The 27643-nt window shown below is 37.9% G+C and overlaps 1 protein-coding gene across 3 annotated transcripts; it reads left to right on the top strand.

Moving 5' to 3' along the window:
* The first annotated feature begins 3 nt into the window (after nucleotides 1-3).
* tbc1d19 (TBC1 domain family, member 19) lies at nucleotides 4-27643 on the top strand. 3 transcript variants are annotated; one of them, XM_072687618.1, is made up of 21 exons: nucleotides 4-199; nucleotides 369-441; nucleotides 555-600; nucleotides 4726-4801; nucleotides 4915-4989; nucleotides 5381-5444; nucleotides 9302-9348; nucleotides 10634-10744; nucleotides 11066-11138; nucleotides 12425-12463; nucleotides 13018-13130; nucleotides 15510-15584; nucleotides 16028-16090; nucleotides 18998-19082; nucleotides 19222-19266; nucleotides 20035-20067; nucleotides 20185-20294; nucleotides 20401-20492; nucleotides 21406-21521; nucleotides 22892-22962; nucleotides 26362-27643. In XM_072687618.1, exons 1-21 carry the CDS (start codon nucleotides 101-103, stop codon nucleotides 26425-26427), a joined length of 1572 nt encoding a protein of 523 aa, XP_072543719.1. In that variant the 5' UTR covers nucleotides 4-100; the 3' UTR covers nucleotides 26428-27643. The 3 variants fall into 3 exon arrangements, 2 of the variants coding, with proteins under 2 accessions (XP_072543719.1, XP_072543720.1); XM_072687619.1 differs by lacking the exon at nucleotides 19222-19266; XR_011980126.1 differs by lacking the exons at nucleotides 22892-22962; nucleotides 26362-27643 and having other exon boundaries at nucleotides 20401-21253; nucleotides 21406-21446.

Here is a 27643-nt window from a genome sequence, read left to right as displayed (position 1 = left end):
GTAGTTGCTAAGATACGGCGCTTCATCGCTGGATGCGGAGCTGCCAAATGCCTCAAAAGCTCGTTTTCAGGAGCCTGTTTGACCACACTGAACCCCTACAATGATGGACGAGGGAACAGACCTCTCTGTCACAATCGCTCAAATTGTCCAGCGACTGAAAGGAGCTCATTTACACTCACAGCTGGAGAAACAAGCCAGAGTGAGTAGGCTAGCGGCTAGCTAGCTAACTGTGCCTGGACCTCGCGATAAACTAGCTAGCTATACCTCAGCTAGCTAGCTAACGAACCCCACTCCTCACAGTTAGCTATGTACTGACAGTATTTAGCTAGCTACCCTGTATAAGTGTTGACTGGATTGTATGTTTACAGGAGTGTTTACACAGACCGGAGATACAACTAGAATCGCTGAAAGAAGACGTGCGGAATTTCCTGAAGGCTTCAGGTACGCGGCGCTCCCTGCCTTTGGAGTGCAGGTGCAGGGAGGTGATGGAGCGGGGTGCAGTTGGTTTCCTTCACATCGTATTTAATAGCTGAATACAGCCTGTTTCTGTTTAGGTTGGGAGAGAAAGTTGCAGAATGCAGTCTACAGGGAACTGCACATGTAAGTCTACAGTTTTTTCTGTCTCAGTGATCAGTTACAAAATGACCCAAATCTGCATTGAAACAGTGTGCTTCATGAAACGTAGCTGAATGCAGATGAATAGAAAGTTATTAGTTAGCTATATTTACTCCTAGTTATATTTATTTCATGGCATAACGTTTTTACTTTATTAGCAGGGCCAGATTCACAGATTTTTTCATGTCTTGAAAAAAAATCTTCCTCGATTCTTTCTTCTTCCTAACTTTATTATTATTATTATTATTATTATTATTTCATTCTTGAGAAAAAAGTAAAGTAAAAAATTCAGCTTGAAAAATCAACTTTAAAATGTTCTGGGTTTTTTTCTAACTGTTTAAAATAAGGTATTCTTTTTAAATATCTATATTTTCATATTTTCTTAACCTTATAGTTAACCGTAACCAGATCAGATCTGTAAGATCTGACAAACAAAAGCTGAATAAAAAGTTCTGAGATCAGTCAAGGCGAGACACATGTAAACCCTGGTGAGGTGGTGGAGAGGCCTTACGGCCTGGCACTTGTTCTAGACTGCGAGAGCTCAGAAGATAAGACAAAGACAGTCAGTTTAAATAGGTGAATTACTAGAATTAATGTCTAATTTATCTGGATCAAGAGTGGAGTACTGTTAGTTGCTATTTAAGGAAAATAATGGCTTTCTATTGTGTTTCACAGGTATCTTTTTTTATCATAAATGTCTGTAAAATGCAGAATAAAGGCTATGTTACAAATAGCTGTGTGGTGTAAGAAAAACATATTAGAAGTTTTTGTCAGAAATTGCGTTTAGGAACATTTTTTTGAACTCGGTTGTGACCGAAGGGCTCCCTATTTCCGTTTAAGGGCACTGATGAGTATGTTGGATGAGTGTCCGAATTGTAAAGTGAAATTTGAAAGTGATTTTGAGGGTACTATAATCTCCCACAATGCACTCATAGTGAACATTGTAGCCCGCTACATCAGCTGGATGTTGACCAAAATTAATTGCGAGTCTCATTATTAAGCAACAGACAGTAGAACGAAATGGAGCTTTTGTCTTTTGCTCCTATAAGCCAGTAGTAGTTACAAGCAACCGCACACCATGATTTTTCATATTTTGATGTAATTCGTTAATGGGAGGTTTATGTTTCTAAGCAACATAACTGTCAAAGATTATTTCATATTATTCCATTCCTAATGCTTTTACTGACATTATGATAATGATAAACTAAATAATAAGACATAATGATAAACTAAATAGTCCCGCCCTATATAATGCAATAGTAGCGAGGGACAAGGGATCCGTTTGTTCACAGCCTTTGTGTTTATCTGAAGTTTTTTTTCTTAAGGCAGTTTTGTGAATCTGGATCCATCGTTGTTAGTAAAGGTTTTTACCTTTTCCCAGTTTTTTCTGGTCTAATTCAGTCAGTTTCTGTTAGTGTACAAGACTGAATCGAAGTAAGTTTGGATGAGCAGCAAAAATTCTAAAACATGCAACAAGCTTGTATCTCTAAAATGGCACCTTTACAGGAGAAGAGAAAAAAATGCTTTAAATTTCAATGGAAGAGGAGAGACAAGATTTTTGCATGAAAATGTTAAAATGCAGATTCCTGATTTATTTACAATGATTTTACTGATGGAAACAGATCTCTGGTCAGCGCATGTACTCTAAAAAGCTGTAATAATACTAATGTCCAAAGTAAAGGACCACCACTGATGTGTTTTGTTATTCAGGCAGATTTTAGTCATTAACATTTTTACTGATTCCTTTTTCTGAGTGATTTCTCTCTGTTACATTGGTAACACAAAAATAAATGCAGCTCTATTGTAGTTCAGTACATTTTTTTGAAAGATACTTTGAGTTTTTGCTCAGATAATTGAAACCCTTCCTACATCAATGCAAATGCTGTATGACATACCAAAGCTGTATCAGTGTGTGCACACACACACACACACAGCTGTAAGTATTCCCTTTCTGTAGCTAGTTTATGGCTGTTTATAGTAATTTATTGCAGGGAATCTCCTGTGCTGTCAGTAAGTGTTTAAGAATGAGAAGACTTGCAATGATTTCCTTCGTGGCATACGGCCTAGTACAAACCAGACGCAAACACTGGCAACAGTGTGCAAGTTTATACACAGGACTGTAGGATTTCAGACACACATGTCCAGTTGATCTGGACATTGTTCATATTTTTATATCTTATGGGTTTAAAAAGAATGGTTTAGTGAAAAATCTAATTTACAAATGATTTCACGTACTCCAGATGTAAGTGACATGTTTGTTGTCCACGTTTTGCTGCTTTAGTTAATCGCTGCATCTAAAAGGCTAAGGTTATATTAGTAAATACTAGACATTATCTAATCTTTTCTGTAAAAAAAACATGTACACACACTTCCCTCAGTCTACTTTAACCACATTCCACTCATGGTACTGCAGGCTTGTCAGAGTCGTTTAGGACACGCTGTGGCTTATTGTCAAGTTTCAAGATAAACTGTATTGTGTCTGAAATGGCAGTATGTGGCATTTAGCTTCATGGAAGGTTTGTTCAGTAAATTATAATGTGATGTAAACCATATTGACAAGACTGTGCCACCTTAAAGAAGATTTAGCTGTGGTTTGAGCAGATATTAATATTGTATGAATTAGTGATGAGAAAACTCGAGGTTTGAATCGGATCACTGTTTTTAAGTCATGAATTGGAACATTTTTTGAATCAGCAAAAAAAGGGAGACAAATGTATGGCGGTAATTTTAGCTTTTAGTTAGAAAGTATTTTCTGTTACTGCTTTGTTTTATTAGTCACTTTTATTGACATGCACTTTTTGTTTCTTTGTATTAGTGACTTCTGTTTGACACAGTCTGTTTGGTTGTTTGTATTAGTGACATTTATCTGTACTTTGAAACAGTGACTTTTTTGACTAAGTCTGTCTTCTCCTTTTATTCCATTACAAACACAGACCTCCTTTTTACACTGGTTATAAGACTCCCATGCCTCACACTAATAGAACTCTGCTCTACATTCACACACCACAGCAATGTTGCTAAAGATATGTGGCTGAGCTCGATGTGTTGCCTTCTGGCTCTCGTGGTTCAGTGTTTACAAACCATATTGGTTTTATCCACACGCTCCGTTCATGCGACGGTTTTCTACGCTATTATGGTTGAACTGTAGTAATTATTGATTAATTATTCACAAATGTACACATTACACAATTGAACAATATGAATAATAATGAAATATCTTATTTATATTTTATTTTTTGTGTCAAGTAAATTCACTTGCACTATTGTTTTGGTGTATAAATGTTCCTTTCCCCTTGGTGTTGTAGTGCGAGCTCAACCAAAGCAGCTGGAATCATTTCAGTGACTTAGCCATTGCTTTGACTATTTGTAACTCTGCATTCTTGTGGGTATTTGTATTTGTGTCTTGCATCTCAAAGTGAGTAACTCTTTATCCCCCTCTGTTTACCACATGTGGAGAGTGTGAGTTATATACTCCTCTCTGCCCTGAAAATGGACTACGTCCTGAAAAACAAAGGCTTTTATCGAGAAGCACTTAGCAGCGCTGACACTGAGTAATGATGGCCTAGGAACAAACCCTTGTCATTGTAGAGAGCCCCCTTAATCCTTTCCTTAAGTAGGTTTTGTTCTCCGTTCTGTAATTCTTATGAGTCTATCTCAGAGACAAATGAGATGTTAAATAAAAAGTCTGTGTGATGCGTATCTCTGTGGCATTGAGTCATCTGTATGCCGTCTTTAAGATGACATGTTTATATAAAATAGTGTTTTAAGGCGGTAATGGAGCTGAAGGCAAGAGAACTAGAGGAGAACTGGCACTATTGTTGTCCACAGTCATCGAGTCATTGCGAGTGGATGGAGGGTGACAGTGAGACGCTTCCTGCATATGTAAAGGCTAATGGCTTGCATGTTGAGAACACTCTCAGACTGTGTGCAATAGTGCCAGGATCAGTTTGACAGAATTGTTTGCATATTATGGCCTTTCTCAATAGCAGTCCTGCAAAAGGGCAATATTAGGATTAATTAAATACTGCACTCCTGCTCAGCATATAAATGAAAGTACAATACGAGTTCTGCTGGTGTGTGTGGGTGTGTGTGTGTTTCTGTGTTTTACAGTTTGCCTCCTCCTGGGCACCCTGCAGCTCCCCCTGAGCACAGTAAAGAGCCCCTGGCATACATGCGCAAGGCCCAGGTATGACCTTCCTCTCTCAATCTTTTTACTGTATTCCCTTTTCCACTTTCTCTCCATATCCTCCAGTGCTTGCACACATCACATGTCTGTACTGTGTGTTGGCTTCCTTGCAGGCAAGCTGGGAGAAGAGGATACTGAAGAGTTTAAACAGTATGTGTACTGAGTTGGGAGTTCCGTTGGCTCGAAAGGTAAAGTCCACACAGCTCAACAGTCGCACCACACACTAACTATGAGTGCTCACCAGCTAGAACTGAGGTTTGACTTCTCATTAGGGCTGCCACGATTAGTCGCTGTAGTCGATGGCATTGGTGCAGAAAATGCATCAACATCAATATTTCAAACATTACCCCCCCCACTGCACTGCGTTGTTATGCTGAAGTTCTTGTTTAAACTTTCTTGTGTTAACCTTCATTTAAAGAACATTTTATTGTTTAGGAAACATGTATCATTTAGATTCATCAACAAATCAACAAAATGAACAATATATTAATTAATAGAAAAAAGTCATTAATTGTAGCCCTACTTCTCATAACTCTTTAGCTCTGTTGTCTGTTTACTGAATTGAAATTTGTATCGCAGAGGCCCATTTCTGAGCAGAAAGAGCTGACAAACAAATGGAATGAGATGGGCACAGATGAACCAGGTAACATCAGAAGTCACAGTTATTCACTGGTTATAACTAAAGTATGGCATTATTCAACAGGAGTTATAGCTCACTGAAAGAAATTGAAATAATGGGAGAATTTATTTCAGTGTGGCTTATGAACTTTAATTCAATTTGAATGTGCACCTCTAGCAACCCTCAGACAATCTCAAGGTCCACCTTAAAACCTGTGGCATATGTTACTGTACTGCAGGTTTTTTCAGTTGTTCACTGAAGGCTTTCCAGACACATGAAAGCATGTTTGAACAACATGCCCAGACTCAACTTCCAGACGGTTCCTATATTTAAATGTGGAAACTCAGGGTTCCAGGATCTATAAAAATCCTTTATTGGTAGTAAATGTATGTTGGTAAATCCACCTTGAAACACAGCAGTCCAAACTAAGTAAAAGTTCATTAGTCAGAATATCTTTTAAGATTTTTCCATGAACCATTATGTCAACTTGTAAAAGATTTGTATTTTTTTATATTGCACAGCTGGTAGTTGTCTTTACAATGTGTGAGCTACATTTTACGATGAATAAAACAATAGAAATGAAAGTTTTGTAAAGTTGCTGTTTTTGGAGACTGCGTCATGACAATGTTGTGTCAGCGATGATACAGTCATATGCAATTTTTTTATTGTTTGTATATATATGTTGCACAAAAAATAAGGAAATTTGTGTTTGGTAGATTATTTCTTTGTTGTAACAATGCTTCTTGGCAATACATCTCATACAGTTGGAAAGCCTGTTAATTTCCTTTTTAAATGGTGGCACATTTGTAAGGAACATGCATTTGTTGGATGAGCAGCAAAGCTGAGTATGTGGGGTGCACCCATGAAACATTTGCCAATTCTTCTCTACCATTGCCAAACTGCTTATTTTGCTGTTACTATTTACTTTTGTTTTGAGCTTCTGGTATCCCTGATTGACACCTTATTGGCAATACCTGTGGGCACCTGCAGTGGTCAGTAGGTGTCTTCTTCAAGAATCGGCATGTCATGTTTGACTGATCTGGATAGGGCCCGTGCGATAGGGCAACTATAAGCTGGTGTTCTGCAAAACCAAGTTGCAGCATTATTTGGAGTAAGCCCTTGTTCCATATAATGGGGAATGTCCGAGAGAGGCTGTGAAGTGGGCATCTCAATAAGACGACACCCCAAGAAGATCGTTTCCTCGCCCTCTCAGCACTTTGGTATGTGTAGTCTTCTACAGATTTGCAGTCAAGGTTTGCCGATCGATATGGCTGACGGCTCTCTGCCCAGACAATGCAGAACAGACTGCACACGGCCAATCTCCTTTCTCATCGGGCTGCCGGGAGGCCTGCCATGACTGTCCTTCACTGTCAGGCCCATTTGCGCTGGTGTCGGCAACACGTGCACTGGAACCCGGGCCGCATCTCCCTCACTGGAAAAACAAGGCTTGTCATTATTGGAGGCTCAGTCTCAATGCAGATATATATTTCGAGATGAAATTTTGCAACCAGTGGCAATCCCATATCTCCACAGTCTGGGATCGAACTCGAGTCAATGGCAGAATAAGCTCCTTGGAAATGGCAGCAACCCACATACTTAAGTCTGCTGCTCATCTCACAAATGTTCCTTACAAATGTGGCACCATTTCAAATTTTTTTTTTGTGGCACCATTTTACAGACTTTTCAACGGTATGAGATTTATTGCCAAAAAACATTGTTACAACAAACAAATCATTTACCAAACACATATTTCTACAAATATATATTAGACTCTCGGCTGAATAAAATATTAAATCTTTATACATTTTTTAAGTTTTATAAGTTTAAAACGTTTTCAAAACTTGGTTCCTCTTAGCAAAAAAGTAAGTAATCAATGCCCAGAAGGCAGGGGAAGATTAAAGCTAATTTACTTTAACTTGTGGTTTATTGTGAACTGTTTGAGTTCCTGGTTGCTTGCAACATGTGACCTAATCACAAAACGCAACATTTAAAGTATGCTACTGAACATCTAGAGAAGCTAGATGTGTTTTGGAAACCCTTGATATATGCACTGATGAGATCAAAAATAAGTCAAAAAATGTTGGGCATAATCAGCAAAGACATATTAAGAGGAAACAAGGAATTGCATTTTATGAAAAGAACACCTTGCCAACTATGAAGTATTGGGGTGGATCTATCATGTGTTGTTGTTGTGTTGCGGTCAGTGGAATATTACGTGGGTGGAGAACAGAATGAATGACACAAAATACCAGCAAATCCTGGATATAAGTGTCAAACCATCTGGCTTCAGGATAATGTTTCAACAACATCCACTATGAATACCTGAGACACACTAAAGCTTCATTGATGCAAACATTTACAAGCTGTGATTCCTGTGTGTGTTCAGGAATCACAGGAGTGTTCTTTCCGACAAAATTGTATGTGTATCATTTTGGTCGTCTTAACATGAGTGGATATTGCAGTGGGATTTCCTGTGGAGTTCCAGGTTTCAGCAGAGTAATTACTAAGTAAGTTCTAAGAATATGATATACACTGTAAGGACAGAAGTATTGGGAGACCTACACATTACACCAACATTTATCTCCTAAACGCTTCCACTTTTCAATATCATCACTCACAGTTAATAATAGAATATCTAGACGGGAAGAAATATCAAAAACTGACTTGCAGCGATGGCATCCTATGACAGTACCATGCTGGAATTCAGTGAACTCTTTAAGACCACTCATTCTTATACCAGTGCTGGTAAATGCAGACTGCATGGCTAAGTGCTTGATTACATCCACCTGTGCCAATGGATAAATAAAATGAAATAAATGAAACCTAAATTCACTGATTAAGAGGTGTATCCCAATCCCAATATAGTGTATTAAGAGGCATCTTAATGTCTGGGTATGTGGCGTTAGTGAGACATTAAGAGATACAGCATAGAGAATATTTCCTGTGAGAGAGTGTGTATGTATCTACAGTATATCGCTGTCATCTTAACATGGAGCAAGTGAATGTGTGTAGTAGCAAGAGGGACATTCCTCGCAGCACTGCGTCTGCAAAGCTTTCGCACTCCTCTGATATGTTAGCATTATTACCACTCCTCATGGAATGAGTGTTTCTCCCAGTGTTTATTTTTCAGCTTTTGCTTGTATACAGTCCTCCTGAGGAATATAACAGTTCCATAACAATGCTATCAGTTTGCAGTGTGTAGGATAACATTTACAACTGTCTGCTGGACGCTGGCATAAACAGCTTAGCCTGTGAAACCGGAGCATATCCAGACCGCTGGAATGAGTCCCGATAACCACAGCTACCCTCCCTAAACGACTGCCTGCCTTACTGTCTGCCTCTGCGTATATATATTTATAGATTTAAAACAAATATGTATAGAAATGTATACATTTATAACAAATATGTATAGAAATGTATAGATTTATAACAAATATTGTTTAATTAATTTATTTATTTGTTTGTTTGCTAGTTTGTATATCCAGTTAATGCAATTATACTGTTTATTTTACAAAAAATTGGTTTGCAATAAAATGACAGATTGAGATTGCTAAATTTAAAATGAAATATTAAACAAATTACATTTTAACAGTGAAGGAATAACTGATTAAAGTACATTCAGAGTATACATTGAATGTACCTATGTTTTTTTCTTTTTTATAAAAACAGGATTGTTGTTTTGAAAGAAAGCAAGCTGTCTTCAAACAGCCAATGGTCTTCTGATGCATAGTTTCTAAATATGACTCTAAATATGAAAGTAATCATCAGTTTATTGTTCCTCTGTCTGTTACATTGAAAGTACATTGCTTCTCTTATCTATTCCCTTAGAAAACCTGACTACACAGTCTACAAGATGAGTCATTTCTATTCTCCTTTTTCAGATCTAAGCAAGTTCAGACCAGTCTATGCCCCCAAAGATTTTCTAGAGGTGAGTTTTGATTGAAAACATCCGGTCCTAATGAAGTGAATGCAGTGCTGGGGTATGAAATAGCTGATTGAATTCCAGTGGGAAATGGCTTCTAAATTACTCTGAATTGTCTTGGGAAATGTTATCAGTGACTGACAGGCATGAATACGTGCTTCCTGGGATCACAGTGATGATGTTTGTTTAAAGCCAGCTCTCTATGTGTTCTTTATGGTCATGAGCGATAAATGTGGTGGTTCTGAATGCACACCATTTTATACTGAGATCACATAGTACTGTATTTGAGAATGAAGGAGCGTTCAACTTAATGCACAATTATAACCCCCAACCAAAAGAACAAATAAAGGACAGTCATGAAATTTCACTTGATGCCTAGCAGGGGAAGCCTTTACCTTAGTATAAGTAGTGCATTTTGTTTTTTAATGATTTGGAATTTAAGGGATGATTTGGGATTTAATTTTAATTTCCTAGTTATTATTAAATGCACCTGTTGAATAATTTGGGTGCAAATGTGGTTTAAACAACTGAAAGTTTGGAATTATTGCCAAGAAAGTGATTTTGCTGGTTGTCCATAGTATGGAGTATGGTAGTAAATGGAAAAATCTAACATTTCAGTTATTGTAAACCATGATCATCTGATAAAAAAAAAGTATTTTCAATTGATTTAATCAAATAAGCATTTCCTTAAATAGATATTGAAATAGGCTGATACTGATATGGATCACATATCTTTCCTTAAATAGTAGGTTATACCTCTGTGAAAAGCTTGCAGTGTAGTGGGTGATTCGTTTATGGGTAAAGGCCTTAACCTTAACTGGTAGTAGGGCCTTGCCAATCCCAAGGAAGGTGTTGCTGATTGGATCATAAACAGCTACAGCCACCTTAATTGTTATGGTTCCATAAAGAAGGTCTTTTAAAGGTTCTTCACATTCACACATCTCTATGACAAACATGGTTCTTTATGGAACCCAAACTGGTCCTTCTATGGCACCACTCAAAGAACCATCTGTAGCATCTTTATATTTAAGAGTGTAAACAGCCATAGAAACCTTATTTTTTAGGCGTTGGATATATGTATATACATAACCATGACTCCTCAAAAAGTTGTATGGATGCTCCAGTGGTTCCTTGCCTGGTTAAAGGGTTCTTTGGAGTCTTATGTGCAGCCATCTACAAAAGGAAAACCTTTTGACATATCAGAGTCTGAAAACCATGAATAAAACTCAGTACCTCACTCTGCCTGGCTAGTAGTATCGTATGTCATGAAATTACTCTGTTTCTCTGAAAGGTGTTAATCAGTCTGAAGAACCCCAATTATGACTGCAGAGAGAGGCTCACTACCAGTAGCCACTGGGGACTTATTCAGATCTCCCTTAACGTCCGTGATATCCCACAGATGGTAAGTACTCTTATCTCCTCTGTTGTATTTCTCTTTTCCTTTTTCAGGGCTGTGTTCCATAACTCTTTTTAAACATGATCCTGAAGTGAAGCTTCCTTCTTTAAACCTTTAAAGCCAAGTGTCTCATACATTTTACTATAGCCAGTGTGGACATGCACGCATTGTAAGCTACTCTGAGGGTGGATTTTAATGACTGGTGAATGACTATTAAAAATTAGGTGATGGCAACCCTCCTTTTACACAATAAAGGCTGGCACTGTTGGGGAGTTTGAATGCAAAACAGCAAAAAACTGTGAGACCAACTTCTCCATGTCTTTTCAGAGAGAGGCTTATCCAGAGCTCAGTCTTATGTGCAGCCAGCTCGGCATAGATGATCACGCACACATTCCCCCAGGTATGCTCCAATTCAGTCCATCCAGCTGTAAAACAGTGGCATGTCAAATTTTTGCATGTCAAATTTTCTTTTTTTTCTGGCCAGAAAAGAGAAACATCCTCTTGCTTTATGCCGCAGTCATTTGTTCAAAACTGTATATTTGTAAAGGCTATCCTTGGAATGACATATTTTGGCATATTTTCTCAAGCAGTTAATATTGGATTTTGTATTATGTTGTCACTCTCACGCAAAAACCTTGTATCACAATGTTTGACTTGCAACAATACAGATGATCCAACATTGCTTGCAATTAAATATTAATTCATTGACTTCCATTGAAAGTTAGGAAGGTTTTATCTGCTTCTGTAAAGTTGCTGTTGCGCAGATACAAGAGAATTGCGTGACAGTGGCTGTGTACAGTAACAGATCTGATATGTTGATTCTACATTAAAGCCATTGCGACTAACTAAGCACACAAAAGCCAGTTTGACTTTTGACTATATAGCAAACAAAGGGGGGCATACAACATTGTTCAGACATTTTAAGCACTTTTTGTGTTTGCATGTACAAACACCAGATCACATTTGATCAGATGCTAGTAAATGTAAATACAGTAAAAAGTAAAGAATTTCAAATTTTGAAGAAAGTATTTGAGCTCCTGTGAGCTAGTTTGAGAAACACACCTCCAGCCAGTGCGTGGATGTGTTCAGTTCCGTCACCATCTCACCTAATTTACCATCATGAAGCAATGGTTTACCAAACCAGGTGTTTAATGATGACTCTAAATAATACTCCCATTAAGGAGAGCTCTGGAGGTGATTAAATCACACTAATGTAAAACCACTACATTTTGTATAAATGCTATTTAGATTTATTCTAATATTAGTGTTTTACTGAGTAAATAAACACTTGCTGTCCATTTTTACGGATTCTCAGAGGTGCCTAAAAGTTTTCCCCAGTACTATATATCGCTGCTGTCCAATGAAAATCATGTTTCTTCATATTTGGAGCTTTCTATTTCTCAGTTTTCTCCCCCCTTTGGACCCTGAAGCTGCTCTGTACACTGTGTAAATAATTATTCTAAATTAATAGACCAATAGAAATGCTCTAAATTACTTGAATCTGTATTTAGAAATAACCAGGCTGAAATACTAATAAGAACCAGTATATCTGTGTGCTGTCTGGAGTCTTCATTAAAAAGAAGTAAAAGTGTCTCTCTCTCTCTCTCTCTCTCTCTCTCTCTCTCTCTCTCTCTCCCCCTCTCTCTCCCCTTTTCTCTCCCTCTGTGTGTTTGTATCTTTACACAGATTTGTTTGAAAGCGAACACATTCGTATCGGGAAGAAAGGTAAAAAATAAACAGCTTTATGTAATCCCACTCTCTTTATAGCAGAATGACTGTTTGTTTAAGAGCTGGATCACTCTGTCTTTCTGAGAGTATTTGCTTAATCATTCCATTTGATCTGTACATAAAACAGTTGGTTACCTGGAATTTGGGTAAAAGGGCACATGGTCCTTCTTTTTTTCATGATCCACTTCGGAAAACACATCCATACACACACACACACACACACACACACACACATGCACATAGCTTGCTCTCAGTCCATCTCCCCTCATTAAAAGCATAAAAGAGACATACACAAACCTCCAGGCCTCTCATTGATTGCTTCAGAGAGTGGCACTGCCACACATGTACAGTCATATTAACATTCCAGATAGAGAGAGAGGCTCAGTGTTTATGCTGTAAAGGCCTTTTAACCCCCTTTTCTACACCTGGAATATGCAGTCCATGAAACTGAAGTGTATGGATTAGCTTTGTAGGTCTAGAGTACCTCTTGAGAGTGTATACAGTAAGTCTTTTTCTTTGTGTGTGTGTGTGTGTGTGTGTGTGTGTGTTAGTGGTGAGTGAGCAGGACAGTGCGGCCGCTCAGCAGTACAGCAGGCAGGGCTGTCCCACTGGCCTCAGAGCTCAGCTGTGGGCTCTGATTCTCAATGCTACGAATGAACCAGAGGTACAACACATGCATTGTACAGATGTCGCTACACAGAAAAAAGTCATGCAAAAACTTCATTTCCGTGTGTACATAATTTACATTTGAATAAAATAATTACATAATTAGTGTGTTGTAAAGGCATAATAAGGGAAATTAAAATACATTGAATAAATCTCCCTGTTTCTGCCAGTGTCCTGATTTCAGCAGCAAGACCTACAGACACTGCTTTGGCGATGCGCATAACTTCAGCAACTTGATGTGGTGTTTATTCTGGCCTACTAAATTTACCTTCATAACTGCATGTGCCAACATAAATACCAGGTTAGCTATGAACTGCTTGTGTGGCAGGATGCTAACACAACCTCCCCTCGCGTTTGTGTACATCAGGCCACCCTTAGCCAGCACTTGACTACCTAAAACAATGCTAGTCATCTTTCAGACTGATCTCCAGCAGTCTAGTGGCTTCTCGAGAGAGGTTTTTTTGTTCCAGTGACAGAAAGGTTTAACACATGTTATAGGCATCACGTTTCCATTTAGATGGCTAGTCTTGTGTCGCTGCTTCAGACGTTTGCAGATCAGGGGCAGATGGCATGGCAGAGGGGATGGCGAGAAATCAGTGGTGTTGTTAATGTCTTAGATGGAACAATTATGTAACCAGAGATAAAACTGCTGTCCTGAAGACAGTGACCAGGCCAGCCGAGAACAAAAAAAGAAGTGAAAACGACTCCTGCAGTGTCAGGAAGTCAGAAGAGTAAAGTACATCTCTGTGGAACTTCAAGAGGTGGCCACCAGTGAATCAGTATTAAATATTATGAGAGCGCTAAAGACTGGTAAAAATGATAATGCAGTATCTTGATAATATCTTGACCTGCTCCGCAGTAGTGCAGGTGATCACCTTTGTGCTGCTTTTCACCACCAGATTTGAACTTTCAGGGCAAATTGAGGAAACTTCACTCTCGTATCTAAGGATCTTGTGTCTTGTTGTTTAAATTCAGGAAACTCTCCAGTGATCAGACACATTTCCTGTTAATCGTGGTGCCTGTTACCCTTGTCTGACCTGCTGTAGCTTAGTTTCCTGTCAGCGTGTTTCATGTCACAGGTTACAAGTACTGTATTTGACAAACCTCTAGAACCATTAAATGCTTTCCAGTTGAGAGGTTTCGTTTAAAACTTTTTTTTAGGTGAATTATAATCTTTCTGTTCTGACATAAGCCAGGCACTTTATTATTTTGTCAGAGATGTCTGAGTGAAAAAAGTCTGGATATGGATGAATTGCCTTGACAATTTTCCACATCTTTGCTTAATCTTTTCTTTTTTTATCTTTTTTTTATCATCCATCCTTTATTTCCTGCCAAATCAGGACAGGAAAGCTTCATTTAACTTCCTTTTCCCTGTTTGTTCTTATTTTTATGCTTTGTATAGAATACTAGATTATATTTTAAATGGTCCTGTGACCCAGGTTTTTATAGTGCAGAGTTGTTTTAGTAGGCTATTATATTAACAGTTGCATTTAGTTGATAGGGATTATCCACATATTAGTGCTGTCACTCAAAACCTTGCATCTCCAAAATGGCAACTATATGTTGTATGTTGACTTTTTTTGTCTAATACTTAACTTGGGTGTTAAATGAAGCGTGAATAAACAACCTCTCTGAGAATAGTCTGGACATGGTCTTAATATTCTAATAAACGTGCATGACTGACAGCCCTCCATCATTGGTGAACATTTGGTTACGTTACAGTGGCAACGCACACAGGAGACAGAAACGTTTTTGTATTTTAGCTTTTTACTTTAAACTGCAGTTCTGATATTTAAACTTTACCAAGGTTTTGATGTAACCGAGTTATCAACCCATATATAAATGACTTTTAGAACCACCCATTCCACACTGAGAGGAGATCAATACTGGTGAAATACAGCAGACATTTATTAGACTTTGGGAAGATAGTCATAACACATAACTTGTTTACATTTACACTGGGGGCTCAGAGGAGCCAGATTAATGTAATTAGAAAGAAAACTCAGATTTAGGCTTTAAGTTATTTTGGAGAATTTCTAGTGGTTTGTTCATCATGACACTTTGGTACAATATCAAGAACAGTTGCCAAATTCAAATTAGATCATAAAGTGACAAAAGGTTTTTGCATGATGTTGAAGGTCGAATGCTGGAGTTTAATGAATCTGAAAAGGGTAGAGACTTCTAAGCAGCTTCTATGGTCAGTGTTGGTCAGTGACTCAGAGGTAATTGCTTCTCCTGCTGTAGTGTTTGAAATCTCAGTGCTTTTTGAGCGCAGGGAAATTGGAACCCCTACAGCTTTAATTGTAGTATTGGTATCAGTAGATGCTCCTACGTCATTCAGATTAAATCCATTTACCTGATTTTTCCTTTTTGCCAGGACATCATGCATTATGAGCAACTGAAGGCTGCAGTCATACACCATGACCTACTGGTGGACAACCTAATATATAAGGTAGACACACACACACGTTTTGAGAGAAAGAAAAAACACACACATTTGTTTAAGAAGTGCAGTTTATTGAATTAAAATAGATTTTGTGGCTGTTTGATTGATTTCTTAAGGCTTTCTTAATTAGGTTTGGCGTTCCAGCCAAAGCTTGAAGCCATGTTGTACCAAGGTCAGGCTGTCTTGAAATGGTACATTTGGCATATGAACGCAGATTAGATCTGGTAAAAAAAAAAGAAATGTAATCTAAACTATTAGTGAAACCAGCTCAGCTGAATGAAATGAAATCCACCATGTAATTTCCACTTGCCCATACGGCATGTGTGTCTGGAATACCAGCATGTCTGTGAATAGCACATGCCTGGATTTGTTTTAGATTAGATTTGTCAGTCTTTTCAGGTGATTGATGGTCATTGGAGACATTTATGCTTCTTTTTCATTTGCGCCAGGATGTGAAGCTGACTGCAAGTAATGACGACTATTACTTTGTGTTTGAAGACTTTCTGTATCAGGTGAGTGCTGACCGGATGCACACCATTTGTTTCATTTTCAGTCATTTACTTTGTGTAGTTTCCTGAGATTTCCTTATATTCTACATGTGCTTGTCCTAAGGTTCACAAATGTGTTACTGGACACAAACACATACACACATGCTTTATCACCTGCTTACTTGATTGTTTTCTGCTTGGAATTTATTATCCATAAGCATTAGTATGTAGTTGGTCTCCTTTTGCAGCTCTAACAACAGGTTTGGAATATCTGCAGTTATAGAGCCAGCAGAGCGTTGATTACATTTATGCACTATGCACCTTAGCCACTATGCACTATTGCTATACTGAGTTGCTGTGGTTCCTAAAATCATTAACTTTCCAGTAACACCACTCTCACTGTTGTTTGTGAAATATCTAGGAGTGAAGAAATTTCTCAAACGGCCATGTGGCAGTGGTGGCATCCTACACAATGTTTGTAAAGGCAGACTGCATGACTAGGTGCTTGACTTTATAAACCTGTGACAATGGGACTGAATGAAACACCTGAATTCAGAGCATTTAAATTAAAAGGTGTGTCCAAATACTTTTGTCCTTGTAGCGTATGCTTAATTCAGCCAGACCAAAAGATGAATCTGGTAGTTTCTGTATTATTTTACCTGCATCTGCTTGCATTTTGCAGTTACTGCCATAGCTAGGTGCGATCTCAGTCTTGCTGTGTCTTATTCTTTCATCAAGTCTGAGTTCATGTTCTATATCTTGGTAAACATTAATTCTTAAATCCAGTTATTACTGTTGGTTTGACAGACTATTAAAATATAATTACACAAACAGTGCTGTAATTATGTATCTGCCCACACATTCCTTTTATACATATTTGTCACCCTAAATGGTTTTACATCCTTATTCACAATGTAATATAAGGCATGAAGAACATGAGGAAACACAGCACAGTTTTTCATTTTATTTAGTGCAGAGAAAAAGCCTTGCGGCACCTGTATCACCCATGAGATGCCACTTATCAGCAACCAAACACAAAAACTGGAGATTTACCATTGCTGTAGGGAAAGTCTTGTTGGCAGAATTGTCAGAAGTCAGACACATAAAGGAGTATCTAGTCTGGTTAAGGTCCTGCCTCATTTCAATGGGATTAAAATCATGACGTTGACCGTCCATAGTCTTCATTTCTTCAGAGATTTCTGTGGAATAATTTATTACTGAACTTGCTCTTGTGCTTTAAATCGTAACATATAACCCAGTTTAGCTTGAGCTTCACATAACTGACTGATGACTGGATATTCTCCTACTGGAGTTGTTGCCCAGTCCCCAAAGCAGCAAAGCTTCCCCACACTATTACACTACCACCACCATGTTTGACATGAGGTTTGGTTTGGTATGAGGTTTGTATTGTGGGATACTGCATTAACCAGATCTAAGGGATCTCCTTACATCTTATAAAAAGTTACATTTGTGACTCACCAGTCCACATAATGCAATTCCAAAATACTCCCATTGAGGTGTCTCGATAGTTTTGATGGATAAGCAGGAATTTTCCTTCTGCTTGGCAGTTGTTCTCTCACAAAGGCCATGTCTACCCAGTCTTTTTCTTAAAGGCTTATATAGACATAATACACATAATCTGATGTATAGACATTGGATTTCAGTGGCTTACAGCAGTGTGATTCTTGCCTTTTGCCCACAAAAGTCAAAAGGTCTGCATGCATGGCTTTACCTTTTTGTCTCGCACTTATTGAAAATGAATGGGGGACCCATGATTGTTGCTTGCTTTGTGAAGAGACCTTGATGATGGAAATGACGAACACTGACCTTGTCTGAGGTTCACCACTTTTATTTTTTATATTGAAGTTATCTCCATTTGGAAATAATGGCTGTCAGTGTTATTTGCTGGATTTTATATTGCTAGACATTTCTACTTCAGTTATGTTTATATTACACTGGGCAGTTATTAATCAAATCTAAATCCAGGTTATGAACTAAATTTTGCTTATGGTTGATCAGGTAACTAAGCCAGAAATCACTTTTTCACACTTGGCCAGTTTGTGATAGGTAACCTTTCTTTCCTGTAATAAATAAAAAAAAAACTTTTTATGTATAAATACACTATTTTGTGTATTTTGTCAAGACATAAGATAAATCAATCAACTTTTCACAGCGATATATCTGAAATTATGCACACACACACATACACACACACACACACACACACACACACACATATATATATATATATATATATATATATATATATATATATATATATATATACAATAGCAGCTATAAACTGTCTACATACAGAACAGAAAGTTCAGCAGCATTTACTGGAGCAAATGATGTCATCTCTATGGAGACTTATCACAAACCACAGGTGTGAAATGATTAACGGCAGCAGGCTGAACTTAAATATTGGTTTTGTTCAAAGTCTCTGAGCAGATAAAGAATTTTGTCTGTTGTTGTATAACAGCAATACGGTTCTGAATCAGTATTTTTAAAAACTTAAAAAAGACCGAGGAAGAAACAGAGGAGGGTTTATGAAATATGTTTTCTTTAGCACGTTTGCTTGACAGTGTGCCCTTGAAGCAATGGCACATTATCAATGTCTAAAAAAGAAAAGGCCAGTAATACACTAAATGAGAAGGAGTTGTATTTTGCTTTCATTATTTCTGTGTGTCATGAAGTGCTATTATTGGAATTTCTGCTAAGTGATAAAGAACAGCAGCTGTTACTGTAGGCTGAGCATGTGTGCTTAAGGGCAGCGCTCTTTAGAGGTAATTACACCACAGTAATTTGCCATTGACGTAATGAAAATGATTTAAAATAGAATTCTGTAGTCAGGAAGGATTTCACTCTCTGTGTTTATGTCTGTGTGTATGTGTATGTGTGTGTTTGGGTGCTGATTTTCTTGTTGAACAGGTCCTGCTGTGCTTTTCTCGAGACACTGCAGTTTTGGAGCATTTCAGCTACAACAGCGCCACCCCTCCCAAGTCCTACATTCAGGGTAATGCTAATGCTTTCATGTGTGTGTGTCTATATGTCTATTAGTGTGCACCATATTAGAGCACATTTATATTTTTATACATATATAGAGAGAGAGTCATTTATTTGATCTAATAAGTAAAATACTGTCTTTACCTCAGGCAAAACTGGTGCAGAGGAGTTCACTGTGGTCTATCCTCCAAATGGTACTGTCAACTAATCTACATTTCTAATGGTTTCTATCAGTCATGTATCAGGAACCTGTTTGACAGCCACAATACTACTCTGTTGTAGTTGGATGTTTCCATGCAGTGCTTTTTGTAATTTGTTATTAATCACTTCTCACTCATAGTTCATCCAAAAAGGCTGTCTATAAATATATTATATATTGGGAAAATTTTCATGGTCTCAATTTGACCTCCACAGTTTTTGAACTTTATCCTTAACTGCCATTATTAGTTACATAATAAAAAAGGAAACGACTACCTGAAAAAGCTTTGCTATCTTCTCATAGCTGCCTTTTGCTTTGTTGGCATCCATTTTTTAAGTTTTAAGTGCTAGGCAGCTGTTCAGAGGAGCCCATGGCTGCTGATTGTTGGGACACAGTTTGAGGATTCAGAGTGTTTATAAAGCGAAATATAAATTTGCATCACCTTACATTTCCTAATGATGACTGTAAATAAAATGAGAAAAGCTAATTAGGTCCAAGACCTCAGGTGTAATATATCGGGATTCCTATACTTTTTTTCAATCTAAAATTGTACAAAGCAGAAATAATACAGTATTTTCTTTATTAAAATTGTGAAAAGACTGTTTCACCTTTAACATTAAGCCCAAACAAAACAAAGCATGGCAATGCATGTTTGTTCATTCATTCGTGATGTAACTAATTGTTTGTGTATTTGCATCTATTTAGTATAGCCAGTTCACCCCTGCTCCAACATACAACACTTATTCTCTTTTATATCTTTCAGGAGTTATCCCTTTTCATGGCTTCTCAATGTATGGTGAGTGTGACAAATACTCTAATCTCTGATTTGGGTGTCAGTGACTCAAGTTTTGTTCTTTTAATTTGTGTATGTGTCATTTTTGTGTGTGTGTATGTGTGTGTTCGCTTTCTGCAGTGGCTCCGCTGTGTTTCTTGTACAATGAGCCGTCTAAGCTCTACAGCGTATTCAGGGAGATGTACGTTCGCTACTTCTTCAGACTGCACTCTATATCCTCCTCCCCTTCAGTAAGTATATATTGTAGAATGTCTCGGTGTGTGGGTGGAAAGTATGCGCTTTAAGATTTGTCTGTGTTTAGACATGTGTGTGTGTGTCTGTGTGTGTGTTTTATAGGGTATAGTTTCTCTTTGTTTGCACTTTGAGAGGCTACTTCAAAACCATCTTCCTCAGCTCTTCTATCATCTACAAGAGATCGGAGCTCAACCGTAAGTGTGAATAAATGTGCCATTGATATACATTATGTCGTATGTATTATACTGAATACATCATGTCAGTCATTCATTTAGCATATTAACTATTTTCAGTATTTATGTACATATATGTATATAATTACTGTCCTGCACCCTTTTTGCTGTCTTTTTCCCTTTAAGACATAATTTGAATATGGCAGTTGAGTTAAATCGAGTTAAAATGTAAAAATGTATTCAGTAGTGTTAATTTCAGAATTTCTTCCTCCTCCTCTAAAGTTGCCATTATGAAAATTGCATTTTTTGGTTAACAGCAACAATATATTTTAGAAAAAATGGAACTGGATGTTACAAAACCTTAAAATGTTTTTAACAGCAAGGCAGATTTTTTTTGCTTTTGCTATACAGCAAAGAGCAAGAAATAAAAGATCAGAATTGCTGGATATTTACATCTAAATGTGTTTAACACATTTTGCTTGAACCCCCCTTTTTCCAGGTAAGCAAAAATATCAGAACATGTGACCGGCAGGTGTGTTGGTTCCTAGGTTTGTCCTGTTTAGATTTTAAACAATTAATAGCACTGAATGTCTGGGTCTGGGTTTAAGCCCTGGGTTTGTAGGCCATATATATGCGTGTGTAAACTTTTTTCTATGCTTATTAGGATTCAAAGTGCAAAGACTGATTCTTGATCACTAGTGTTATTCTGAGTAATCAGAGATTCATTCCAGGGCCAAGAGGAAAAAGACTTCTGGCATGGACCATTCAGGTGGCTCCACCTAGTGTGTATTCCATGCACTTACAAGTCTCACAGTTCAATAAACTACCTTGTAAAGCCTTTTTTTTAAAGGACGTAACTTGATCTTTGAAAATGCTTTGAACAACTTGACTGCTTTTTGTTCTGTATGTGTGTGTTTGTGTGTCTCTGGCTCAGATTGCGTATCGCCTTCAAATGGATGGTTCGGGCTTTCTCAGGGTACCTTTCCACTGACCAGCTGTTGTTGCTATGGGATCGTATCCTAGGCTATGACTCCTTAGAGATAGTTGCAGGTGGGTCAGTTTTCCCTCATTTACGCAAACAGCTTTTGTCAGCTTGTAGTAGAAGTGTTCTCTGCACTTACAGAATTATAAGGATGAATGTTTTCATTTTTTGCTTAGCTTTGTATTAGGTTTACAAGCATGTCATTGGCCTACAAATGGATTATTTTATAGCAGCCACTGCTAGGATGGAAAATCTTTGCAGAATATTAAAGTATGTTGTAAATTCACATTATGTACATTTTAAGTGATTTCCATTATAACAATGGAAGAAAGGGTTAATTTGTCAAAAAGATCACATTACATTGCAAGTGGCATCATTGTGGTCCAAGCGCCATGTGCCATAATTAGGCCAGTAGAACACAAATGATGCCCAGTGTTTATATCCTTAAGTTAAGATTAGTTAGCTTAGTCCAGTTAAGTAGTGTGGCATGTTTAACTGAGATCTTTGCATTCTTCATTGCTAAAATGAGGTGTAAAGAGTTTTTGCCAGTGTTCTGTACAGTTGCCATATTAACATATAAACATATTGGGACACCTACACATTGCACCTATAGGAGCTTTTATGACGCCCCATTAATAAATCTATGGGCATTAATATGGAGTTTGACACTGATGTTCTTCCACACCAAATTCACCCAACCATACCTTATTATTATATATTATATATATTATATTATACAATGTATATTATACATTGCTTTGTACAGTGGGGCACAGTCATATTGGAACATATTGGAGTCTCCCTCAGGGGTTTCCACAAAGTTGGATGTCTTCAATGCTGAAGCATTAAGATTTCCCTTCACTGGAACTAAGGGTCTTATGCTAACCCCTGAAAACCAACCCAATAACATTTTCCCTCCTTTACCAAATTTTACAGTTGGCACAAGGCAGTCAGGCCAGTAACGTTCTTCTGGCATTTGCCAAACCCAGACTCGTCCATTAGACTACCAGATAGAGAAGCGGGATTTATGACTCCACAGAACACATTTCCACTGCTCCAGAGTCCAGCGGCGGTGTGCTTTACACCACTCTATCCGGCACTTGCCATTGTGCTAGGTGATGTAAGGCCTGCATGCAGCTGCTCAGTCATGGAAACCCCTGCCATGAAGATCCTGGTGCCCAGTTTTTGTGCTGATGTTAATGCCAGTTTGTTGCAACGGTGGCTTCCTAGTACAGTACCACACTGGAATTCAGTGAGCTTCGTAGAGGCAGTAGAGGCAGACTGCATAGCTAGGCTCTTGATCTTATACACCTGTGACTGTGACTCACACACTACGCAGAAAGGACAATTCCAGTAATTATGCCCAACCTGTCACACATTGAAGTGTCATTTGGACCCTAATATGTGATAGGCTGTTTGTCCATCCTTCTCCCCCCAGTCCTGGCGGCTGCTGTCTTCGCCTTCCGAGCTGAAAATCTGATGGAAGTGACATCACTGGCCTCAGCTGAGGTTAGTGTGTGTGTTTCATGCGAGCGTGAGAGAGGGCGAAAGGTGACTGAAATAGCACATTGACTCACAGCCAGCACCAGTAACCTAGTCTCTCCGAGGCACATGTCTCAGAATCGCTGGCCTGGCCACTTTTAAAAGCAGATCACTCTCTCCCTTGGCCCCTACGCGTCCAGAACCAAATGTGATGGGGTCAATGTGCATACTGACACTTTCGAATCAAAAGCTCATATTTACTTTTTTTCCCTTTTTATTAACTTTAGATTTATAATCTTAGCTAAGCTTGTATTACCTAAGATTATAATTGTAGGTTTCTCAGTCAATCAGAACTAAGTAAATTCAGCTGTAATGTAAAAAATCCACAGTTTTTAAACATGGAAGTTTATTCAAATTTCTTTCTTTCTTGTTTTCTAACAATGGGTAAAAAGGTTCATTTGTCTAAAATATGTGAAATTGTTAAAGAATACATTGATTTCCATGGAATGTAGTAACTACTATGACAGCTGAACGCTGTCTTCAAATTACATCGCAAGTGGCAATCATCGCAGGGTTCAAGCACCAAGCACCACTATGATGCCAGTAGAACATAAATGGTGGCCAGTGTTTTTAGACTAGCCTCTAATTGTAATATATGTGGGGTCTCAAATGCACCACTAGTAATGGGTCAAAAACTCATTACATTAAGTCACATTAACAGTAAAGAACATTTTTTCATTCTCCTGACTACTTACTGTTTTGGAGATGTGAGCGAGAACACATGTCTTGTGTGGACCCATTTGTGTTACAGCTGATGCACAAGGATTTTATCAAGATTACACAATCTATTTTTGTCACTGATCACAAGGAAACAAGGGTGTAATGGGCCATTTATGTCCTGATGAAGACTGTATGAGTAACTTTTCATTTTTAGCAGAAAAACTGTCCCACTGATACCTAATAGCATTTCAAGAGCAGCATCATTGGTTGCAGTCTCAGGCGATGGCTTGATTGACAGCTGTAGTAAAAGTTCATCTGAGCTGCTGGCAATGGCCCCTGGCCGTAATCCGCAGTGACGCACGGGCCTGGGCCCTGGGGTGGAGGGAAGATGCGGCTGGACAGTATCTGCTTGCTCATATACCAACAGGCTCTACTGGAGAACATATCATAACACACCATATTTTTAGCGTCCAGGCCCTGGGCCTGAAACTTTAGAGGCTTGCAAACATGATAGGAGCCCCTAAATTTACTCGCCTCCAGTCCCAAAAGGCCACAGCTTGAGAACGCTTGATTCCACACCTCCCCCCGACTCCTTCGCCTTCAGGATCCGCTACTGCATCTGCAGGGCATCTGGCTCCACTCTTAGCACTGCCCAAACTCTTGGCCTCTTATTGAAGCCGAGATGTTGCATCAGAGTGGCTGCCCAACACAATTTGACGTTGTGTGAAAATACTATGTCATGATATTTAAAGACGATACACAATTTTTATCATTATACATGTATACACGTTACATCACACACGAAATACATCAGTAGTGACAGATTCTTAAAACCTACTATTCAGATAATCAACCGTATAGAGTACATTGACTTTTATTAAACATCTGCTGCACTTTATCTAATTAAACCAGTCTAATTACACTGTTTGAAATGAAACCTGTGTATTAAGCACTAACAATATCCTCAGTATGTTTAGAAAAGCATATTGTGTATCACAATAACAAAATTGATCACAATACAATAAAATATAATCATATTGCCCAGCTCTATGTTATAGTGGTAAATTACATCACAATATTCCTTTCTTTCCATCCGTATGTCTACTGAACAACAGCATGCTGAACAACAATATTAAAAAGAAATGATAGAACCTGTATCAGCGCATAAAAATAGCATAAATTGCATAGTAACTGATTTTAGACTATTCTTTTATAATATTAATTGATTTTTATTTTATTTTTTTTTTACCTTTAGTGCAAATATACATTTATATAATACAGGTGTTTCAAATAGTTCTTTGAGAGATGCCATTGTTCTGTACAGACATGTTTGCCAATGTTCTGTACAGTTGCCATGTAAGAACTTGCACTATATAGATAAACATATTGGGACACCTACACATTGCACCTACATGAACTTTTTTTTTTGAGCCCCATTCTAAGTCTATTGGCATTAATATGGAGTTTGACACTGATGGTCTTCCACACCAAATTCACCCAACCATGCCTTTATTATATATTATATATATTATATTATACAATGTATATTATACATTGCTTTGTACAGTGGGGCACAGTCATATTGGAACAGAAAATAGTCTCCCTCAGGGGTTTCCACAAGTTTCTTTCACAAGTTTCCTTCACTGGAACTAAGGGTCTTATGCTAACCCCTGAAAACCAACCCAATAACATTTTCCCTCCTTTACCAAATTTTACAGTTGGCACAAGGCAGTCAGGCCAGTAACATTCTTCTGGCATTTGCCAAACCCAGACTCATCCATTAGACTACCAGATAGAGAAGCGGGATTTATGACTCCACAGAACACATTTCCACTGCTCCAGAGTCCAGCGGCGGTGTGCTTTACACCACTCTATCCGGCACTTGCCATTGTGCTAGGTGATGTAAGGCCTGCATGCAGCTGCTCAGTCATGGAAACCCCTGCCATGAAGATCCTGGTGCCCAGTTTTTGTGCTGATGTTAATGCCAGTTTGTTGCAATGGTGGCTTCCTAGAACAGTACCACACTGGAATTCAGTGAGCTTCGTAGAGGCAGTAGAGGCAGACTGCATGGCTAGGTTCTTGATCTAATACAGCTATAGTAAAACATGGTATCATCCGTATGTCTACTGAACAACAGCATGCTGAACAACAATATTAAAAAGAAATGATAGAACCTATATTAGCGTATAAAAATAGCATAAATTGCATAGTAACTGATTTTAGACTATTCTTTTATAATATTAATTGATTTTTATTTTATTATTTTTTTACCTTTAGTGCAAATATACATTTATATAATACAGGTGCTTCAAATAGTTCTTTGAGATATGCCATAGAATAACCACTTTAGAAACCATGTTTATTTAAACCATGTTTAAATAGTATAAAGAACCTTTGGTCAAAAACCTCTTCATCCTAACACTTCTCTATTACAAACATGGTTCTTTATGGTTCTCTTTATTTTTTTCTTCCTTTTGAAGCACTTTTATTTTTAAGAGTGTAGCACTTCTGTTTCACAGGTGTATTTTGTTTCTCTGGAACCCCAAATATCATAAGACATACCATGTTTTATCAGAACATCTGTCATGTTACATTTCTGTCATATTAGCCTTCCTTACCCGGACCTTAATTCACAGTAAATCAACATTTCGTTCACAAACTTCATCTGAAAACCTAATTACTGATGGTATCCTTTTTTTGTTGTAGGCCGTCCTTGCCGACCTCTCAACCCTAAAGGTCATGCCTCTGCTGCAGGTATTCCTCTTTGCCTAAGTCATGTGCACTGGGTGTCGCCTCCAAGTGGTCTGCCAAGCTATGCATGCCCATGCCAACTAAGTCATTTACAGTGACTGATAACCTTCCAAACGTAACAAGATAATAAGTGAAAACACAAGCAGAACACAAACAACATTCTGCACGCTACCAAAACAAAGGCTTGACTTCTCTTTCTTATCAGGTAGGCTTTAGCTCAGATCAGGCCAACAAGCTCTATTTCGGGATTTAAAAATATGGCCAATCTTTAGATGTGTAGATTGTGTAAAATTGCACACGTACATAATAGAAATAAGTACAGGAATATAACTGCTGTTAATAAATGATTACACATTATGTACATTACAATGAATATGGAGTTTATAGCTACTATTGCCAATTCATTATACATTGTTGACATGCTTAAATATCAACCTACAGTTTTATGCCTTATCCAACAGTGTATTAATAGCATCCAAAACGGAACGGTAAACAAGTGCTGAAATACAAAGTGCAATCTGATATCTTACAACATTTGTATGTAAAATGCATGTGCGTCAGCATCCCTTGGTTGCAGTAATTAGTAACAGTAAGAGTTCTTGAATGCTTGTGTCAGTTTATGACACTGTGTGTGCCACACATTCTTTAGGGCTTGTACTGATGATATGTGCCTCAGAGCAAACAGCCTTTCCACTCTGTTTTAATATCAAGAATTGTTGTTTTACATGCAATGGTATTGGTTTTGACTAATTCGCGGATTTATGATGAAGATTATGTAAGACAAAAGCCCTCATGTGTCTGTATTTAAAAAAACCCACCTGTTAAAAGGTGCTATTATGTAACAGACACGTCCCCCTGAACAGCAGGATAGTAGATGGAAATTGCAATAGATAAATCCATGCCAAATAACCTGAAAAGAGGTTATTCCCCAACCCTTCACAGATTTTCCCATCAGGTGATTTTTTTTTCTCTTCATGTTATATACATACTTGTAATTGACATGCCAGTCATATCTGATGTTCCTTTCGAACGGCCTTGTAAAAAATGTACCCATGCTTTTATTTATGTTATTTGTTCTGCAGTGAAAGCTGTGAAATGCTTTTTTTAATATATATTTTTTACCTCATTTAAAGTGATGTAAGATGAAATGGGTAGGGTCAGGTATGATGATATGAGTTGTTGCATATTTTGAAACAGATCCACAGATATGTATTCATTAAAATGTTATTTAATGTTG

Source organism: Salminus brasiliensis, chromosome 9 (genome assembly GCF_030463535.1).
Source record: "Salminus brasiliensis chromosome 9, fSalBra1.hap2, whole genome shotgun sequence".
Lineage (NCBI taxonomy): Eukaryota > Metazoa > Chordata > Actinopteri > Characiformes > Bryconidae > Salminus > Salminus brasiliensis.
This window is presented reverse-complemented; position numbering and strand designations above follow the sequence as displayed.

Excerpts from the sequence above, each read along its gene's own strand:
- tbc1d19 (XM_072687618.1), top strand. The coding sequence starts at position 101 with ATGATGGACGAGGGAACAGACCTCTCTGTCACAATCGCTCAAATTGTC. Across the intron at positions 19,083-19,221 it reads TCCCAAGTCCTACATTCAGG|GCAAAACTGGTGCAGAGGAG; the intron begins GTAATGCTAATG and ends TCTTTACCTCAG. Across the intron at positions 20,493-21,405 it reads CAAGAGATCGGAGCTCAACC|ATTGCGTATCGCCTTCAAAT; the intron begins GTAAGTGTGAAT and ends TCTCTGGCTCAG.